The sequence below is a fragment of the Recurvomyces mirabilis genome (assembly GCF_035927965.1).
Source record: "Recurvomyces mirabilis strain CCFEE 5264 chromosome Unknown scaffold_13, whole genome shotgun sequence".
NCBI lineage: Eukaryota > Fungi > Ascomycota > Dothideomycetes > Mycosphaerellales > Teratosphaeriaceae > Recurvomyces > Recurvomyces mirabilis.
The window spans coordinates 576,435-595,844 of record NW_027041947.1 but is presented as its reverse complement, the minus strand read 5'-3'; the positions used below and the strand labels follow the sequence as shown (position 1 = coordinate 595,844).

The 19,410-nt window shown below is 52.3% G+C and overlaps 9 protein-coding genes across 9 annotated transcripts; 6 read left to right on the top strand and 3 right to left on the bottom strand.

Annotated features, from left to right (window-relative positions):
- Positions 1 to 299: 299 nt before the first annotated feature.
- LTS14_005565 (uncharacterized protein) lies at positions 300 to 968 on the top strand (the record flags this gene model as incomplete). The annotated part of the gene is made up of 1 exon (XM_064838263.1): positions 300 to 968. The coding sequence occupies one exon, from the start codon at positions 300 to 302 to the stop codon at positions 966 to 968; it is 669 nt and encodes a 222-aa protein (XP_064694348.1).
- A 249-nt stretch (positions 969 to 1,217) lies between these two features.
- On the bottom strand, positions 1,218 to 2,083 carry LTS14_005564 (uncharacterized protein; the record flags this gene model as incomplete). The annotated part of the gene is made up of 2 exons (XM_064838262.1): positions 1,218 to 1,942; positions 1,999 to 2,083. 2 exons carry the CDS (start codon positions 2,081 to 2,083, stop codon positions 1,218 to 1,220), a joined length of 810 nt encoding a protein of 269 aa, XP_064694347.1.
- A 245-nt stretch (positions 2,084 to 2,328) lies between these two features.
- Positions 2,329 to 3,317, bottom strand: LTS14_005563 (uncharacterized protein; the record flags this gene model as incomplete). The annotated part of the gene is made up of 2 exons (XM_064838261.1): positions 2,329 to 3,192; positions 3,258 to 3,317. 2 exons carry the CDS (start codon positions 3,315 to 3,317, stop codon positions 2,329 to 2,331), a joined length of 924 nt encoding a protein of 307 aa, XP_064694346.1.
- Positions 3,318 to 3,650: 333 nt separating this feature from the next.
- LTS14_005562 (uncharacterized protein) lies at positions 3,651 to 6,870 on the top strand (the record flags this gene model as incomplete). Its single annotated transcript, XM_064838260.1, has 3 exons — positions 3,651 to 3,876; positions 4,323 to 6,441; positions 6,498 to 6,870. The coding sequence occupies 3 exons, from the start codon at positions 3,651 to 3,653 to the stop codon at positions 6,868 to 6,870; spliced, it is 2,718 nt and encodes a 905-aa protein (XP_064694345.1).
- Positions 6,871 to 7,613: 743 nt separating this feature from the next.
- On the top strand, positions 7,614 to 7,885 carry LTS14_005561 (uncharacterized protein; the record flags this gene model as incomplete). The annotated part of the gene is made up of 2 exons (XM_064838259.1): positions 7,614 to 7,802; positions 7,853 to 7,885. The coding sequence occupies 2 exons, from the start codon at positions 7,614 to 7,616 to the stop codon at positions 7,883 to 7,885; spliced, it is 222 nt and encodes a 73-aa protein (XP_064694344.1).
- A 24-nt stretch (positions 7,886 to 7,909) lies between these two features.
- Positions 7,910 to 12,762, top strand: LTS14_005560 (uncharacterized protein; the record flags this gene model as incomplete). The annotated part of the gene is made up of 2 exons (XM_064838258.1): positions 7,910 to 12,002; positions 12,053 to 12,762. The coding sequence occupies 2 exons, from the start codon at positions 7,910 to 7,912 to the stop codon at positions 12,760 to 12,762; spliced, it is 4,803 nt and encodes a 1,600-aa protein (XP_064694343.1).
- A 159-nt stretch (positions 12,763 to 12,921) lies between these two features.
- On the top strand, positions 12,922 to 14,349 carry LTS14_005559 (uncharacterized protein; the record flags this gene model as incomplete). The annotated part of the gene is made up of 2 exons (XM_064838257.1): positions 12,922 to 13,027; positions 13,091 to 14,349. The coding sequence occupies 2 exons, from the start codon at positions 12,922 to 12,924 to the stop codon at positions 14,347 to 14,349; spliced, it is 1,365 nt and encodes a 454-aa protein (XP_064694342.1).
- Positions 14,350 to 14,425: 76 nt separating this feature from the next.
- LTS14_005558 (uncharacterized protein) lies at positions 14,426 to 14,981 on the bottom strand (the record flags this gene model as incomplete). The annotated part of the gene is made up of 2 exons (XM_064838256.1): positions 14,426 to 14,612; positions 14,671 to 14,981. The coding sequence occupies 2 exons, from the start codon at positions 14,979 to 14,981 to the stop codon at positions 14,426 to 14,428; spliced, it is 498 nt and encodes a 165-aa protein (XP_064694341.1).
- A 474-nt stretch (positions 14,982 to 15,455) lies between these two features.
- On the top strand, positions 15,456 to 19,283 carry MPH1 (3'-5' DNA helicase; the record flags this gene model as incomplete). Its single annotated transcript, XM_064838255.1, has 1 exon — positions 15,456 to 19,283. The coding sequence occupies one exon, from the start codon at positions 15,456 to 15,458 to the stop codon at positions 19,281 to 19,283; it is 3,828 nt and encodes a 1,275-aa protein (XP_064694340.1).
- Between the last annotated feature and the right edge of the window lie 127 nt (positions 19,284 to 19,410).

The following is a 19,410-nucleotide window of genomic DNA, read 5'->3' as shown; positions in this document are numbered from 1 at the left end:
CATCATCTATATGCAGGCCTTGCAGCATATAGTTCGTCGGCAACTTGCGCGGTTAGAAGGCTTATTATGTCGTTAGCTAGATTCGAGACGACCCATGCCATCGATCCTCCCAAGCCTGCGATTGTGGAACCGGTGGAACTTCGGAATCTCACCTCGGCAGTCGTGCTTACTGTGTCGATATTGGGCTAGATCACGTGTGAAACATCCCATATGACGTACGGGCACACGATCACTATCAAGCACATCAAGATGGTTGCGATAGAAGATTCTTGTCCATCAGAATAGCGTTGATATTCAGAATGAGGTCTTATACTCTAGCAACCACTGTCGTCGCCTCTGCGATCTTGCTTGGCACTACACAAGCCCAGCTGCTGCCATTCTTCGCCAAACCTTCGCCATCCGTCCAAGCGAACCACAACCAACAGCAACAGCCTCTAGTCCGCCCTGGCATCCAAATGCCTCAGGACGACTCTCCCGTGAAGGAGCCTCCACCACCACAAGGCGACATTATCCTCTCCGACGTCCTCGGCACACAACGAACCATCAATATCTTTGCGGGCTTCACCAGAGACATAACCACTCTCTCAACCCGCCTAGACACAAGTCTCCTCAACACTACCGTGCTCGCACCTTCCAATAGCGCAATACAGAATCTACCACGAAAGCCATGGGAGTCACCAGCAGACTACGATAAGATTGGCGCCAAGGCCTACGGCGGAAATGATGGCAGTGCAAGGGCGCAGGAGAATCTAAAGAAGTTCTGCGAAGCGCATATCGTGCCACAATCGCCGTGGAAAGAGGGGGAGAAAGTCAAGACGTTGGCTGGTGATGAGGTGTGGTGGGAGAGTACAGGGCCAGGCGGGAAAGCAGTGGTTATGCCCGGGAAGGTGGAGGTGGAAAAGGTGGTTAGTCGCGTTGCTAATGGAGAGGTGTGGATGCTTGGAAGTGTTTTGAATTATGCGCAATAAGCCTCGAAGCCTCGAAGAAATATGGGATGATTGCATGAGCTGGCGTTTCTGGGACTGTCCGAGCTTGTGTTTCATATGCTGGCTTTGTCTTGAATCTTGAATGCCACGATTAGACGAAGTAACACGGACTTTGACTGTCGGCTTCTCTTCACGCGATATAGTGCGAGAAAGCTCAGAAACCATCCACGACGCCTCATCCTATTGGTATGGTGCATTCATATCAGGCGCTGGAGATGTAGCGGATCTTCTCTAATCCATCACATACTCCTCCTGCCAAAAGTCTACAATGGCTCTACACTGCTGCTCTCCAACCAGATCTCTGAGCTGCTTCAGCTTCGCGTGCTCGGTTGATTCGCTCGAGATCGGCATATTTTCATCTGCGTCAAAGATCTCTCCGTGGTTCCTGTCCTGGGAAGAAAGCATCCTATTGGTCCCAGCCGTTCGAGCAGATGGCGAGCTTGAGTTCGGTGCCGATGTGATGCTGGAGCATGCTGATGCCAGATCCTTGAGGTTCGCGAACAGATCCGAGAGGTAGTAGGCTGTTTGTTGTGGCATCGGAGGTGAGGTTGTGCAGTGCTGGAGCAAGGTGAATGGAGAGGGTAGTGGTGGTTGAGCGGCGATACGTTGTGGTCGGGTGAGGTTGAAAACGTACTTCTTGACTTGTTCTGGCAGACTGGCAAGAGTGGGGACGGGGATGATGGGAATGTAAGGGATGCTCCCGTAGTGGTCTATGAGTACTGCTTGGAGTTTGGAACAGGCGAGCATGTCTGTGCTGCCTGTACCCGTAGCCTCAAGCGAGAATATAATGCTGATGTCCTGTCCGCCTGTCAAGGAAGCGAAGTGGCGAACACGAGCTATTGTGCCCTCCAACTTGGCTTCAGAGACAGAGGTTGGACTCAGGAGCAGGAGTCGTAGTTGACGGTCGGGAGTTGTCGATAGTGGAATTGCTATGTCGTGGGTCACCAGTCGAGATTCTGCCCTCGAAGTCAGTAATGAATTGAGGAATGACTGCGATGGCCTTGTGTTACACCTCGAAGCTTGAGATCTTCTGTAGCAATCAGTGCTGGTACAACGCTACTGAATGAGGCTCGTCGACGAAGGCTAGCGCAGAACATTGTGTTGTGTTGTGGAGCTGATCATCTCATGCGTAGTTGAAATCGCAAGTGTTCATTGGCGTGTTGTTTGGGATCATTGTGATGTAGTGAGGTCGCGAAAGCGTGAGGTCTGAAGAAAGAAGCCTGCGTACCTTCCTTGCTCGCTACATATCATACAGACAGGACCTCCAGCGCCATCGCTATGCTCTGCTATACAGAAAGTGGGGTATCTTTATTCTTACACACAAGTGGGATGTTGTACACACTCATCGCTCCTCTTTCACCGACGGAACACGGTCCACTCCTTTGGACAGCGAATGTTGTATTCGTGTCCCTGTAGTCGCCCGAAGCTCGACTTTGGCAGTATCAGCGGCCTTCGCGCCAGGGGCTTTGCCAGTCATCTGCCCTTTAACCTCTTTCGGTTTCGACGAGGGTACTGTAGGCTTGATCGCTTTCTCCGGCTGCGACACAGGCACATTGCCAGGTATGGGCTTGGTCGCACCCACCTCGTCCGCGACAGGCATCCCGCCTCCACCCAGTGGCTCTGTCCGCATCCACCATCCAGCGGGATTCCACCAGCTATACTTCTTCTCATACGGCTTCACCTTCTCTGTGATCGCAAGCAGCTGAGGCTCGTACTTCCCACGTAATCTCTCGACCTCTGCCTCAAGTTCGCCCAACCTTTCGGCTACATCGTCCCGTCTTGCACTCTCCTTCTTCCTACTTCGCCAACTATCCCATACCAGTAATCCTGCCGCAACCGCGAATATGAAGGCTTCTGAGAAGAAGTTCGCGCCCAGCTCAATCGCTTTAGCCTCACTTAGCGGACGGATCTTGACCTTGCCAACGTCTTCTTTCTTCTTCTTGGCTTCTGTAATCTCGTCCTTGCCCAATGCCTTGTCTTCCTCATGCTGCTTCTGATCCACTTCCGTCCGCACAGTTGGGGCTTCAGCCTTTCGCTTCCGCTCATCTGCTGCTTTCTGCTCCCGCTCGTGTAGTCTCTGCTGTGCATCTGCATCGTGGAGTATTCCTAACCGCATACGCATGTCGATCCGATGGACGAACTGAGCTCGATTGACTGCGAATTTGCGGAAGGCTTCATGTTCTTTGGCTTGTCGTTTGATGTAGTTCTAGAGATCCATCGTCAGTCTCGGAAGAATGCATGGAATAGCACGGCAAGGAACAGTATACCTACACCTATTGGTTTTGCGGCCGTCCGGATCACCAGTGATAGTAGCTTGAAGGTGAGAGACATTGTGGTGATGTCCTAGGCAGAGAGGCTTGCTGCCCGGACGACTGATAATCGATCAAGGCATTAGTGCTGTCAAACATGCGAATACATCTATTCAGTAGTCGTGGACTTGCTTCGCGTTCGCGAGTGCTCGAAGCTGAAGACGAGGCTCGAAGGTCGGCTTGAAGATCCACGGCTTCTGCTTTGCGATCCATCTTTACAACATCTTACCACTAACATATACATTATACAGCAGGCAGGTGGGATAGCATACTTCCTAGCTTCTATCACAGCCGACATCATTCTTGGCATTTAGGAGACGCGTGATTGCTTCACACGAGCCTCGCGATCACCATCATGCTTTCCCGACCAGCGACCAAGATCAGCCTGACCATGGACGACATTATCTCTTATGAACACCGTAAGATGGTGCGAGATACTGCCCGCCATCGGGAGCTTGAGCAGCAAATGGACAGCTCTCAAGACACCAGCCAGAGCACAGTGGACGAGGCCGCCACCACCACTTCACAGCAGGACATCACGCCAGCACAGCAGACACGAGCTGCGAAGGCGAAGGCTGCGCGTGAGGCGAGAATGGGCATTGCAGGGCCTGCGTACTGATTACATGTATGTCCACGTATCTGGACGTGCTTGCACGTTTGTGCTGCGCTGCTGTTTTTTTGCGGCGAGTAGCACATCTGTTCGAGGATTCAATAGCCCTTCCACCATACGGCCAAAATGGGGAGATGGGGCCATGATGGTTCAGCTCATCTGGGCGGCTTGGCTCTCCAATCCAGGGATGAATGGCTACATTCCAAGCCCAGGGTGCGCGAAACAACAGCCTTCTCAGCACGCGTCGAAGCAGCTTTCCTCTGCCGGTCGTCCATCCACACTGTCTGGTGTCTGAGCAAGTTGTCCGTCTTTACAGTAATAGTGCGCAGTATAAGTGATCACTCAAGGACATCATGGTGCTCTCACGGACGAGGGCAATATGTGCGACAGTGCTTATGATATTGTTCTTCACAATAGTCCCCACCGCTCGCGCCGCTCTGGATCTCCCAGCACTGTCACCGTTGGAGCTCGGTATCAAGCTCTCCAGTCTGGACAGTCCTGGCCTTGATCCACAATTGCAATACTACAGTCTGGGCGACAATGAAGCACCTGAAGGCACCCACAACCACAAACGTGTCGCTTCAGACTCTTACGGCTCCGGTGCGCCATACTGGATGTCTCAGATCAAGCGGCAAGGCAAGACGCCGTACGGTGCCAATTCTTCTTTCGTCATATGGAGAAACGTGAGAGACTATGGTGCCAAAGGCGATGGTGTCACGGACGACACCTATGCCATCAACAACGCTACAGCAGACGGCAATCGCTGCGGCTTCGGATGCGATAGCCAGACCACAACACCCGCCATTATCTTTTTTCCGCCTGGTATTTATCTTATCAGCACCCCTCTGATACAGTATTACTATACGCAATTCATCGGCGATGCGAATAATTTACCAAGAATTATAGCAACGCCGAACTTCTACGGCATTGGCTTATTCGATGCGGATGTGTATCTCGCGTATGGATTTTCCTGGTATACGAACCAGAACAACTTCTACCGCCAGATACGCAACTTCATTCTGGACATCACTAATGTACCAGCCAAGCAGGAGCAGCATTGCTTGCACTGGCAGGTTGCGCAGGCCACCAGTCTACAGAACATTGTCTTCGACATGGTAGCCACTAGTCCTGGACAAACCAATAAACATATGGGTATCTTCATGGACAACGGGTCTGGTGGTTTCATGGAAGACCTCATCTTCAACGGCGGCAATGTTGGATTCTTCGCCGGCAATCAGCAATTCACAGTTCGCAACTTGACCTTCAACAACTGTCAGACGGGTGTCTTCCAGAACTGGAACTGGGTGTTTACTTATAAGAGTTTGGTCTTCAACGGCTGCCTGATTGGTATGGATTTCTCGCAGGGTGGCGAGGTTCCCGCCATGAGCTCCACCATCGTGCAAGACTCGTACTTTAACAACGTGCAATACGGCATCATCACAAGTTTCACCAGCAACAGCACACCATCGTCTGCAGGCTCGCTCGTATTGGACAATGTTCTGTTCTCGAACACCGATCCAGCTATACAGTTCCCGAACAACACTGTTATTCTGGCAGGTAATCAGGTCATACCTAGCTTTGTGCAGGGCACTTGGTACAGCGCCTACGAGGCTGAGGAGGTTGTCCACAACCTCACCTGCTACGAACCTACAGCAAAATATGCTCGCATCCAGCAGCCCATGGCGGCACCTCCAAAGAGTCCAAGTCTCCTCGATCCAAAGACCACGAATCCCTCGAACAGGATCTGGGAGCGAAGTCGACCACAGTACGAGGGCGTGCCATATACTAAGTTCAAATCTGTGATCACCAACGGGAAGTGCGCAGGCGATGGAATTACAGACGACACTGCCTGTCTTCAGGCGTTCCTCGGAACCGTGGCTGCTGATGAGGTCGCCTACTTCGATCACGGCGCCTACGTGATATCCAACACACTTCAGATCCCGAACAACATCAAGATGCAGGGCGAAATTTGGCCTATGATCATGGTCGACGGGTCCGCAGCGGCGTTTTCGGATGCGACAAATCCTAAACCAGCTATACGTGTTGGCAACCCAGGTGATACTGGAACTACCGAGATGGTCGAGTTCGTATTCGAAACTCGTGGGGCGGCACCTGGAGCCATCATGATGGAGTGGAATCTAGCTGGTGCGAACGGCGACCCTACTGCTACTGGTATGTGGGATGTGCACTGGCGTATCGCCGGCTCCAACGGTACGAAATTACAGTCCGACACCTGCACCAAGAAACCCACGGTCCAGCACACGGCCGACCCGAAATGCATCGGCTCGTTCATGCTCCTGCATATCACCCACACGGCCTCCTTGACGATGTCTAATAACTGGGGCTGGGTCTCCGATCATGAACTTGACTTGACCGATCACAATCAAATCGACATATATAACGGTCGCGGTGTCCTGGTCGAGAGTCAAGGTCCAGTGGTTATGTATGGGACGGCATTTGAGCATAGCATGTTGTACAACTACAATGTCGCCAATGCAAAGGACATTTACATGGGCGTCATCCAGAGCGAGACTATGTAAGTTCAGTGTATGATCATGAAGATAGATGCAAGAACTGATCTTATCACTCCAGGTACGCTCAAGACAACCCAAATGCTCTCGATTCCTGGACCCCAGACAGTCGCTACACCGACCCCACCTTCGAAGAGTGCTTCATAGCTACATGCTACAAGACCATCGGCCTCAACTTCTTCAACTCCACCTACATCTTCGTCTACGGCGCCGGTCTGTACAGCTTCTTCAACAATTACGATCAAGGTTGTTTGTTGACGGAGAACTGCCAGCAATATATGGTGAGTATGCAGCAAAGCGAGGGCATCTACATCTATGCTTTGAACACTAAAGCTGCAGCGAATATGGTCGAGATCGATCAAGTGGCAGTTGTGCCTCAAGCGGCGAATCCCAGCACATTTTGTCAGACTGTGGCATTCTTTGAGTATCCTTGAATTGGGAGCTGGTATTTTGGCGGGTTCGAGGAACTGCGTTAATGCTTGTATGGTAGAGTTTTGGACATGCAGCTTTGGTCAGTGGAATTGAGGCAGTCATTATTGAAAATTGTTTGGCGACTATGGTTTGCATTAAACACTCTTGTCGCCGTCATTTATGGCCCAGCCCGAAGTCACGTGCGTTGGCGTTCTGCTAAGCAAGACCGGGCATCTCGAATTCACGATTTTCTCGTAGTCCGTCTTCCTACATTGCGGACCTTCTTTCGTTCATCCAAGTGACTCTCCACGGGAATGTGAGACATCAAGGCCAGATGGGAAGCCGAATCAGCTGCATGGCCGGTGGCAGGCCATACTCTGAATGTACCGACCAAGTCGTACGGAAGGATGACCGCTTTGTGATAAGGAAGACTTCCTTGCGCCAAAGTATCCCGAAATCATTCTAACCACGCCACGCCCTGCTTTTGATGACCGGTCCTGGTCGTACTCCAATGCCTCACACCACCGGCCTGTATACGTCAGCAGACTGGGGATCATGATTGCTTGTCAGGGAAGTAGACTTGGCATCGGATGGAGAATGTGGCCGACTGTATGTGTCCAGACGGCTGGGTTTTATCGTGGAATGTAAGGCAGGTCCCATCAACAACGCGTCCAAGTAGCGTTCCAAAGGGCCATCTTGCACCCTATACACCCTTCCCTGTTCCTGGAGAGCACACCAAAGGCATAGTCACTCTTTGTATAGCACAATGTGGTCCTCGCCGCTCATTTCGGGGACGAGCATCGTCACAGCTCTCCTAGTGGTCCAACATGCTTTCTCCCAGAGCATACCAGGAGCACTGTTCCTGAACGGCAGCGGTTCACCTAATGCCGCGCCATACCAGCTAGTCGACAACTACGACCCCTCTACCTTTTTCGGCAAATTCAACTTCTACAGTGTAAGATTCCACACACTCAAGTAACGGTGTGAGGCTGATGGTCTGTCCAGGGCTATGACCCAGGCACCTATGGACACGTCTAGTACGTCTAGATTGATATACAAAACATGGGAGTATCACTATCACTAACGAGCAGAAGCTATGTCAACCAGACGGTCGCGACCGCCAATGGCTTTGTATCAACCCCCAACAACACCGCGAGAATCATCCCTGATACTACGAACCTCTGGCCGACAGGAGGTAAAGGTCGACCTTCTGTGCGCATTATCAGTGACAATACCTACACCCATGGCCTGTTCATCCTTGATCTGTCCCACATGCCCACCGGTTGTGGCACATGGCCTGCGTATTGGCTGCTTGGACCAAACTGGCCAACCAATGGCGAGATTGATATGATCGAAGGCATCAACACAAGTCCCTCGGACTCGGTATCGTTGCATACCAGCCCTGGATGTCAAATAGACGGCGCAGGGCAGACTGGCCAATTCCAGACATATAATTGCGACAAGAATGTCAATGGTAATTCAGGCTGTGGAACGCTTCTCAATTCTTCGACCATTCCGAACAACTATGGAACCGGCTTCAACATGAATGGAGGCGGTGTTTATGCCACAGAATGGACATCGAACTTTATCAAGACCTGGTTCTTCCCTCGCGGTAGCATCCCGAGTAGTATCACGAATGGCTCTCCCAACGTGTCGACCTTCGGTATACCCACCGTTAATCAGCAGAGTGGCGGCGGTTACAGCTGTAATATTGACAGCCATTTCAATAACATGAGCATCATCATAAATACTGACTTCTGCGGTGCTTGGGCTGGTGAAGTCTACTATCAGTATCAAGACTGCCCGCAGAGTCGACCCGCGAATCAGAGCCTGAATTCATGCACGGACTTCGTTGGCAACAATCCTACCTATTTCCAGGAGGCATACTGGCAGATCAACTCGCTCAAGGTTTACCAAATGCCAAGTGCAGCCCAAGGAAGCTCAACGTATTCGACCAGCTTGTCTTCCGTCACGCCCAGCATAAGTGTCAGTAATTCTGTTGTCGGCCCTGGCGCGTCGACTACAGGCATGAGCAGTGTACCATACACTGGACCGATCTCCTCGACCTTCACTCCATCCTCGTCGTCCTCCGGCTCATCCCCATCTTCGACATTTTCCGGATCGTCCAGCAATTCTTCTAGTACCTCGTCGCTAACCGCGGCGTTGTCAAGTTCTGTGATGACCACCTCGAGCGGCGTCTCAATTTCAACGCCACTGGGAACGACTACCCGAACGACAACCACCACAGTCACCTCTTCCGTGCCTACAACGACTACTATCGGTGTGACCATCACTCAGTCGTTGAGCACTATATTATTGTCTGGATCTACGAGTATCATGAGCAGTGGCACATCAGCAGTATCATCTGTATCAACGACAATCAGCACTACAACAACAACTGCAACTTCTTCTATGCCGACGACCACTACAATTTCTGTTACGACTACATTATCGTCTGGTGGAACATCTACAGGGTTAATCTCATCACCATCAGGTAGCTCAATTTCGAGCTCATCTACAACATCGTCCTCGTCGATGGCCGCATCATCTTCCGCTGCTCTATGCGTGAATAACACCCAAGTCGTGGATGCCAGCGGCGCAACGTACACGCTATACTGCGGCATGGACACCACGGGTGGCCAATTGAAGATGATGGCCTTCAATACTGGAGATTATCGCAACTGCGCAGGACTTTGCGACACGACAGCAAGTTGTGGAGCTTTCACTTTCGTCCCGAACTCCGGCAGTGCGCCAGGAGGTACTTGCTATTTGAAAGGAGCAGACGCTAGACCTGTCGCTGGTAACGCGCTCGTCATCACTGGTGTGCTTGTGAGTGGCGGTTCTATGACTTTGAGCAGCAGCGGCAGCATGTCCAGCTCTTCATCGTCATCCGTCTCACAGCAGCCGTCTGGCAGCATGGCAGTCTCTTCGTCACCCTCGGGTACGACGAGCTCATCCTCAAGTCCGATCTCCCCATCAGCTACAGCGTTGTGTCCGGGAGTAAACAACACACAGCTTACCGACAGCAACGGCATGAATTATACCATCTACTGCAATAGTGATACGGCGAACGGAGTGTTCGGTACGCAGTCCTATTCACGCGGTGACTTTACACAGTGTATGAGTGGTTGCGACAGCACCACTGGCTGTACATCTTGGACATGGATGTCATATACGGTCGGCGGTATATGCTACTTCAAAAAGGGCGCCGACCACTTTGTTACAAGCGATAGCTCTCACGTCGCAGGTATTGTTGCGAATGCCGCACCCAGCCCTTCGACCACCTCATCCAGCTTTGTCGGGTCCGGGACGATGTCTTCCGGTACGTCATCGCCAACAAGTACTCCATCGGGTAGCATAGTCTGTCCAGGCGCCAACGACACCACGTACACCGATACAAATGGGCATCAATACACCATCCTGTGCGACACGAATACTAGTCCTGGAGCGATTGATGTCAAGAGCGAGCCCGACTTCCCGAGCTGTATCAATGCTTGTGCTACCAACACCAACTGCGTGGGCGTGACCTACTCGGGAACGCAATGCTTCTTCAAAGCTCAGTTGCAATCTACAACATCCGCACCTGGTATAGAAGCAGCCTTCTTGTCGCCCCTAGTGCACAAGCCCAGCCCAAGTAGCACATCTTCAAGCAGCTCTCGCAGTGCCACACCCAGCACGAGTAGTGTCAGCCAGTCTCCTGGCAGTCTAGCAAGCTCTAGCTCTTCTTCTGGCGTGTTATTTAGCACCGCATCGGCAAGCAGTACTAGCAGTATTCCGCAGTCTGTATCGTCCACGGGTAGCAGCACAAGTCTGACAACTAGCATTGGGTCCAGCTCGAGCAGCGGGATACCGACCGGAACTGGTACCGCGAGTAGTATTGGGCGCTTGAGCAGCTCTAAATCGTCAAGCAACTCGATACAGCCAAGCACGTCTTCACAAACAAGCAGCTCGAGTCAATCTAGCACATCCAGCCAAAGCAGCACCGTGTCAGGCGGCATTTCTTCGAGCAGCACAAGTGTATCAAGCAATATGCCAACTAGCTCTAGCTCGTCGACCAGTCTTTCAGTGGCGTACACAACTTACGAGAGCACCACCGTCGTAAGCACCAACGGCGGATCATCGACCATGATAGTGACGACCTCCGGCTATGTCACTCAAACACCAAGCATTACCGTATCCACGTCTGTCTCAGCTTCAGTCACCTCAAGCAATAGTAGTCTTGCTATGTGTGATGCGAGCGCTACTCCCTCCGCTTCTGGTGGGGCTTGTCAGGACGCTTATGGCAATGCTTTCAATGTCACTTATGGCAGACAATACACCGGAACCGTGCTCACGAGGGCCAAAGCGTCTAACGTCAACTCCTGCCTACTACAATGTGACAACGCTCCGGGCTGCAAAGCGGCCAACTACCAAGATGGCACTTGCGAGCTGTTGAGCAACGTTACAGGAACGACCAGTGTACCTACTAATGGGACAGTAGTGGCTGGAGCACTAAGACCGGCAGACGTCAGCACTGTGTACACCACACCGCCAGCTACTAGCACAACCTCGATGGCTAGTGAATCAGTTGCAGGCTATCTGAGTGACTCGTCTACATCTTCCAGCTCTCTCATCACGACCCCGAGTGGTAGTGTGGCTAGCACGAGCGCCAGCTCCATATCAGTAACCGGCTCGACCTCTACTTCTTCAGGTAGCAGCATCTCAAATTTGACCATGAGCACACCATCAGCAAACAGCAGCTCAACATCCACCTCAAGCGCTACTTCAGCCGCACCAGCTTGTCCTGCCAATACGGCACCTTACTGCGCGAGTCCCGGATCGAACTTGACCTGTTCAGATGCATACGGAGCGACTTACACAATCCGCTGTGGATATCTCATTCAAGGTAACGTGCTGAACCCTGCGCCTGGCAATCACAGAAGACAAAGTGCGGAACCAGGTTATCAGAGCTGCACTACCCTCTGCGACGCAACCACAGGCTGTATCGCTTTCAATTATGTCGGCAATGCTTGCACGTTGCTCGGTCCCGTGACAGGCTCGATTGTAGTCAATGGTGCAATATCTGGTATTCAAGTAACGAAGCCTAGCACCACGCCCATTTTGACCAGCTCAAGCTCAACTGGCGGAGCGTCGAATTTGCCTACAGTCACGACATGTAAGTTCAGCATAGCCGTCCGAAAAATCCACAACACTAATACAATACAGCTTTCCCCTCTGGGGCCACCATCACCATTACCCCCACAACTACAATCACGCCATCTCTACTATCGGGTGGAACATTTACCACTGGTCCTAGCGGATCGTCCTACATATATACCAGCCCGCAATCAGGAAATGGTGATCTTGGGCCGACCGGCGCTTGCCCCAACGGTGCCGCAGCTTCGTTGTGCTATACCTGCGCTCTCACGCCCACAGTCGTTTGTGGCAATTCTGGAGGAGTCACAGGGGCTGTGACTTCGGGACCAACCCTAGGCCCATCTTATCCAAGCACTTGCACGCTTACCGCAACCACAGGAGCTGGGACTACCACGATTTTCACGACGCACACGATTACAGCTTGCGGCATGCCGATGACTTGTCCAGCTTCTGGCTATATCATCGGTAGAGGTGGTGCTACTCAAAGCGGACAGGTCGTTGTGACGACGACGAATAACAATGGGCAGGCTATCACTTACACTCAGATCCCCAAAGGAACTGGAACAGGTAGCGAGTTGGGCAGCGGTGGATCAGGAAATGGCGGACTGGGAAACGGTGGATCGGGGAATGGTGGATCGGGGATGGGAGGTAGTGGCGGATCGGGATATGGAGGTTCAGGTGGGTCTGGGACCGGTGGCAACGGAGGATCAGGGACTGGTGAATCAGGGACTGGTGAATCAGGGACTGGTGAATCAGGGACTGGTGGTAACGGCAATTGAGGATCAGGTGGGAACGGAGGCGGTGGCTACGGGAGCGGAGGCTCAGGTGGTGGACCGCCAACTCAGGTCATCACCAATGGCGGAAGTACCGTTATAGTGACTGGCAGCACCGCGACACCTTCATGCCCCTACACATCCGGCGAGCTTTTTGTGGACGCAATGGGCATGAATTACTACATCGAATGTGACACCGTCTTTACTGACAGCACCCTGAGTACGGAAGACTCGAACTCACTCGCCTCCTGCGTATCGGCTTGCGACATGTGTAAGTGCAATGGCGTGTTGATCACGCACATGAGATATCGATGAATTCTGACCAGTTTTCTAGACAATACCATGACATTCTACCAAGCAAGCGAGTGCAAGGGAATTAGCTACATCAGCACATCAACTACTAATAACTGTGTGCTAAAAAGTGGGTATACCGGTGAAAACCAGCTTGGCACCCACTCTGCTCGACTCATGACGCCGTATAGTGGACCTGGGAATGGTACAGGTGCGGGTGGATATGGAGGTGGAGGGGGCGGAGGTGCTGGGACAACCGTCATTATGACAACTATGCCTCCAGCTGTGGTGACATATGTCACCGGAGGTCAGACACAAACGATCATCCGTGGTGGCTCCACGTACGAGACTGTCGTTGGCCAGCAGACCATCGTTTCAACGGTCGCTGGAGGAAGCGGAGGAAATGGTGGGTCTGGCGGAGGAGGAGGAGGGTCTGGCGGGAACGGAGGAAGCGGTGGGTCGGGTGGAAACGGAGGAGGTGGGACGGGCGGCTCAGGCGGCGGCGCCCTTACGACCGTTGTTGGGGGCGTGACATACTTTTCGACTTACCAAACTGTCGTCCAGACAGCCAAACCGGAGGTGTCTACTGTGGTATCTAATGGCCAGACGATTGTCTCGACTTATGGATACAGCACCGTCGCCACAACCCAGTATGCAACGGCCACCATCGTCTCTGGTGGCAGCACGATCATCAGCACCATCGTGAGCGTCAGCCCGTCGATCACCGTCGTTCCATCAACCGTTTTCGGAGTCAGCACCCAATTCAGCACGATTGTTTCGAACGGGATCACCACAGTTTCTACCTACGGCATTACAACGTTGATCAAAATTGTTTCCGTCACGGTCACCTTGACAGAAACGACGACTGGTACAACGACAGCCACAACGACTGAAATATCCACGGCTACTACTACCGGTACAACCACAGGGACAACTACAGCTACCACTACAGGGACAACTACAGGAAGTACAACTGCTACAACCACGGCAATATCTGTTTCCATCTCCGTATCAGCCTCTGCTACAACAGACACTACCACGGTCCTCGGAACGATCACCATCACAGAAGGAGGGAGCCAATTCATTTATATCACAGCCCCGCCCGTTACAGTCTTCGCAACGCCCGTATCCAGTTCGAGTAGCTTCACATGCCGAACGTTTGCTACCAACTACCTGAATGGTATGCATGGAAGAGTCAGGAAGGAGAAGAGGTTCGTCGAAGAGCAAATTCCAATCACGCCTCTGTCGCATCCTGCTATGCCGGGTGGTGTGGCAATGATCGGTACTGTCAATCCTCATTGAGTGATATTCGCGATGGTCAGAATGGGTTTGCATTGTTTGTATTTAGCTAGCTAATGTGTTTGCTTTACAATTTCAATCACTCCAACAGCTCCTTGTCCGGACCGGCGAACCGGATCTTGTAGGTTTGCATGTCCTTGTGCTTGCCTTGCCATGCGTGCTTGTGGAGACCAAAGCTCTCCATTTCTGGTTGAGGGATGCGTGGCATCATGCCCATCTTGACCACGACCTTGCCTGGGTAGGCTTGAGTCTCTGATTTGATGGGGCTAGTCAACGTATCAGTATCGGGAGCGATACTGAGTGGCTGACTGGTAGCAGACTTACTTCCCGTCCTTGCTGCAGAAGAACCTGTATACAGGGTTGCCACTACCAGTTGCGCGGTCCTCATAAGTCGTCAAAGTGCCATCGCGATCGTCGATCTTGACCTTCTCGGCTTCGATGAGGAGATTGCTCGAGACGAAAGAGCCAGCCACCTTGCGGCAATTCGAGCAGTGGCATAGATGGCCTCGAGGCTTGCTGAAGAGTTCAGGATCGGTGATAGTCACTGTGATACTTCCGCAGAGACACGATCCAGATATCGAGTCCGAGAATTTGGAAGCATCGTGTTGATTCGGATCACCTGTAAGTCCGGGCATGATGGCGTAATGTATGCAGTGAGTCGTGGGTGTCACCTTGATGGAAGGCAGATGAATGTACAAGCTATATGAAGCTCCATTGTCGGCCTCATACTGCCTTTGGCCAGACCCAGCAGCATACTGCGGGCCAAGCGGGCAGCACGGAAATAGCGGTTTGGTAAGCTGATGAGCGTGCCGGAGCTATGGCTGTTGTTTTGTAGCGAGACCGCGAGACCGCGAGACCGTGTACTACCGTGACTCGTTCGTGAGACGCTGTGAGAAGTACGTGCCCATTGCGGTGCTCATCCCATGGTGTATGCAGGCGAGCTTGGATTTGTGAGAGACAGATGCAGATTCGAGGTGCTTGGGGGCTCGGAAGAACCTCGGTTAAAAGTCGCGTCCCACGACGCGTTCGGAAGTATTGGCGACTTCACCAAATGCGTGAGAAGTGAAAGAGCTCACAGATAGTCGTGTGCCATACGACAAAGCGATGCAATGCCTCACAGTGATGACTTTGGCATTGATGACGATGATACTGAGTTTCTAGCTGTTGCTACTCAAGTGGAAGCATCACCGCATGGTGGCAAATTCGAGCCTTCCGGCAGGCCCATGAAGCGTAGGCGGATACTGCATACTGGAGCACAGGTAGATGCAGCGGACTCGGATGGTGCAGAAGCGCTCGAGATCGGAGACGAAGAAGATGGTCGGGCTGTGCCATCGAACTTCTTCAGATCAACAGCAGCATTCACCCAAGATGGCGCAGCAGACGCAGACGAAGCTGATCCTGAAGGATACTACTTTCCAGAAGAGCTTGGGGAGAAGCCGCAGGCTCCCAAGAATGCAAAGTACAAGATCCATATTCCTAGGAACGGCGGACAGTTACCAGACACCATCTTCACGCAGACACAAGCTCATCTGGACTCCAGCCCCAGCAGGATTAGAGGTGCAGTATGGAAGAAGCCAAAACCGCCTCCTCCGCCTCTGTTCAGCCACGGTGGCAAGTCCACCCTTGCCTCGGTTTCATCCAGTCAAGGACCATCGATGCCATTGGTGAGGCAGCAGACGACTTTACGAAACCACTTCCGAAGAGATGATCGGACTGGCCTAGGAGTGCAGATGGATGACGACGCTGCTCTTGCTGCACGTATGCAAGCCGAGGAAGATGGTTTGGCGGAAGATCTGGGCATTGCACGGAGGACGACCGCTCCGGTTGTGCCGACGACTTCGATGGAGATGCACAAGGAGCTCGCAGATCTGCCTGCGGATGCTTTCTCATCATCGTCACCCGAGAAATCGCCACCAAACCCTATCATCGATATATCGTCTTCACAGCCTGCAGCCGCCCAAGCATCGAGATTACGTGGCCCACAGACGGGTCTGAAGCAGATGACCATCTTTGGCCAGCCAGCAACGCAGGAGATCTCTACGTCTCAGGCTGCCACGAAAAGGCACGCATGGCCGTTGAAGGAGCGCGAGGAGCCACCGACTCACCACAAGCTGGACGAAGACGCTATGAAGACATGGGTCTATCCAACCAATCTTGGCACTATTCGAGACTATCAGTATAACATCGTCTCTCGAAGTCTGTTTCACAATACCTTGGTCGCACTACCCACTGGTCTCGGTAAGACGTTCATTGCAGCGACTGTCATGCTCAACTACTATCGATGGACAACCAAAGCTCAGATCGTCTTTATGGCACCTACCAAACCACTTATCGCTCAGCAGTTGGGTGCATGTTTTCACATTGTCGGCATATCTAGACATGATACTGTTCTGATGACTGGCGAGACCACACCTGGCGCGCGAGCAGAAGAGTGGCTGGAAAAGCGACTGTTCTTCATGACGCCCCAAACTGTGATCAACGACCTCAAGACTGGTATCTGCGACCCGAAAAAGGTTGTTCTGGTAGTGGTCGATGAAGCACATAAGGCTACGGGAAGCTATGCATATACAGAAGTGATAACTTTCTTGAGACGATTCAATTCTAGCTTTCGAGTTCTCGCGCTCACCGCTACACCCGGCTCAACCGTCGAAGCAGTCCAAGCGGTTATTGACCATCTGGGTATTGCTCGAGTAGAGCTCCGGACCGAGCAGTCCCTCGACATCCGACCGTACACGCACGAGAAGCAGACTGATGTCGAGTTGTTCGACTACAGCGACGAGCAAGCTCTGATCATGGAGCATATGAGCAAAGCTATCAAGCCAGCATTGCAGAAGCTGAATGCGCAAAACGCCTACTGGTCGAAAGATCCCATGGCGTTAAGTGCGTTTGGTCTGACACAGTCGAGACAGAAGTGGATGCAGTCTGACCCTGGACGGAAAGCACCAATGTCCCTGAAGGGAATGGTGAACTCAATCTTCACAGTGCTCTCACAAGTCGCGCATGGCATTGGACTACTGAAAAATCATGGCATTGGACCATTCTACTCGACTGTGTCTAAGTTTAAGCGAGCTGTGGACAGTGGAGAGACTAAGGGCAAGAACGCAAAGGAGATAGTGCAGTCCGTTGACTTCACGCAGATGATGAGTCGCATGAACGATTGGATGAAGGACCCCGACTTCATCGGCCATCCAAAACTAGAATATCTTAGAGAAGTCGTCCTCAACCACTTCCTAGATGCTGGCGAGGGTGCACTTGGGTCTAATGCTCCACCGAGCGCCACTCGTGTGATGGTGTTTGCATCGTACCGTGACAGCACGGAAGAGATCTGCAGAGTGCTAAAGCGTAGCGAGCCGATGATCAGACCGCATGTGTTCGTTGGGCAGGCCGGAAGCGCAACATCTGAGGGCATGAGCCAGAAGAAGCAGAATGAAGTGATACAACAGTTCAAGGCTGGCAAATTCAACACCTTGGTCGCGACGTCCATTGGTGAAGAAGGTCTGGATATTGGAGATGTCGACCTTATTGTCTGTTACGATGCCTCATCATCACCGATTCGTATGCTGCAGCGCATTGGCAGGACTGGGCGCAAACGTGTTGGTAAGGTCGTTCTGCTTCTCATGAAGGGCAAGGAGGAAAATGATTATGCCAAGGCTCAAGACAATTACCAGTATATCCAAAAGTCGATCGCGGACGAGAGCAAGTACAATTATCGCAACGATCAGAGTCCGCGCATCATACCGAAGGAAGTTAAGCCTGTTGTGGACCGACGTGTGATTGAGATACCGATCGAGAATAGCCAACCTGTAGACCTGAACGAAAAGAGCAGGAAGTCAAAGGGCAAGGCCAAGAAGCGACCGCCAAAAAAGTTCCACATGCCAGATGGCGTGCGGACGGGTTTTGTTAAAGCATCGAAGTTGGCATCGGACGATGAGGATGGAGCAAGTGACAAACCAGTGTCGAAAACGAAGAACACGCCTGCGAAGAAGAGTGTACCCACGAGGCGAGCCAAACCAGCGCCGTCCCCAGAGCCAGATCCGATGCAGCTGCCCTTTCTTGGCGACGTCCTCCTGACTGACGCCCGGCAAGCGGAGCTGGAGGGCAGGTATGGAAATGCGGCAAATGATGAGGACGTGGCAATACGAGCACCGGATGCTACGAAGCGCATAGACCTCATACGCGACCTTGGCAGAACAAAGTACGTTCCGCACGGGCGAGCTGCTTTGGCAACATCCAAGGCTTTAGCTGCATTACACGCCGTGAATGACGAGAAAGTCCAGCAGATGAAAGCAGATCTAGACACGACGATATTGTCTAACCCTGGTGTTGCTCGACGCAGGCTTGTGAGTCCAAACAGGGGAGAGAATGATTCCGAACTCGATCTTCCAGAGCCAAAGGATATTACGGAAGAGCCGAAAGTCAAGAAACTCCCGGCCAAACGAGCAAGCGCTATAAGGCCGAAGGACGCCACAGCGCAGGGAGCAGCAACGGCCAAGACTCCGCGTGGACGTCCACGCAAGAACAAAGCAATACATCGAGTGTGGTCTCATGGCTCTGCAGCTATGGAAGGCGAGGAGTCTGAGCCCGAGCCAACACCAACTGACATGCGTATTGGCACGCAAGGTATCGATCTAGGCTCGCATGATACAAGTGGCGAAGACAATGATGATGAACCCGACAGCGAGCTGGATGCCTTCATTGCCAGGTCTGACGAGATCATTGAGACATTATCGAGCTCGCTTCCGGGTACTCAAGAGACGTCACAGCTAAGTCATCAGAAGAAGGCTGGTCGTTTGCGCAGGCGACCAGCTGTCGTATTGTCTGATCTGGACGAAGACGATGAGGCTGATGCAAGTGAGGACGATGGTGCAGATGGCGCTGCGAAAGACCTGGTGGGGGCCAGGAAGCAGCGTGTTGTAGCCGAGAGCGATTCAGAGTAGTCTATAGCTTTGTGAAGCCTAGGTGAGCTTGAGTAGCAAACAAATTCTGCAAGTCAGTCCGGTCTGCAACATGATTACTTGATGGCTCTCAGCTATGGCAGAGGTCTGTAACCATGCACAATCGATT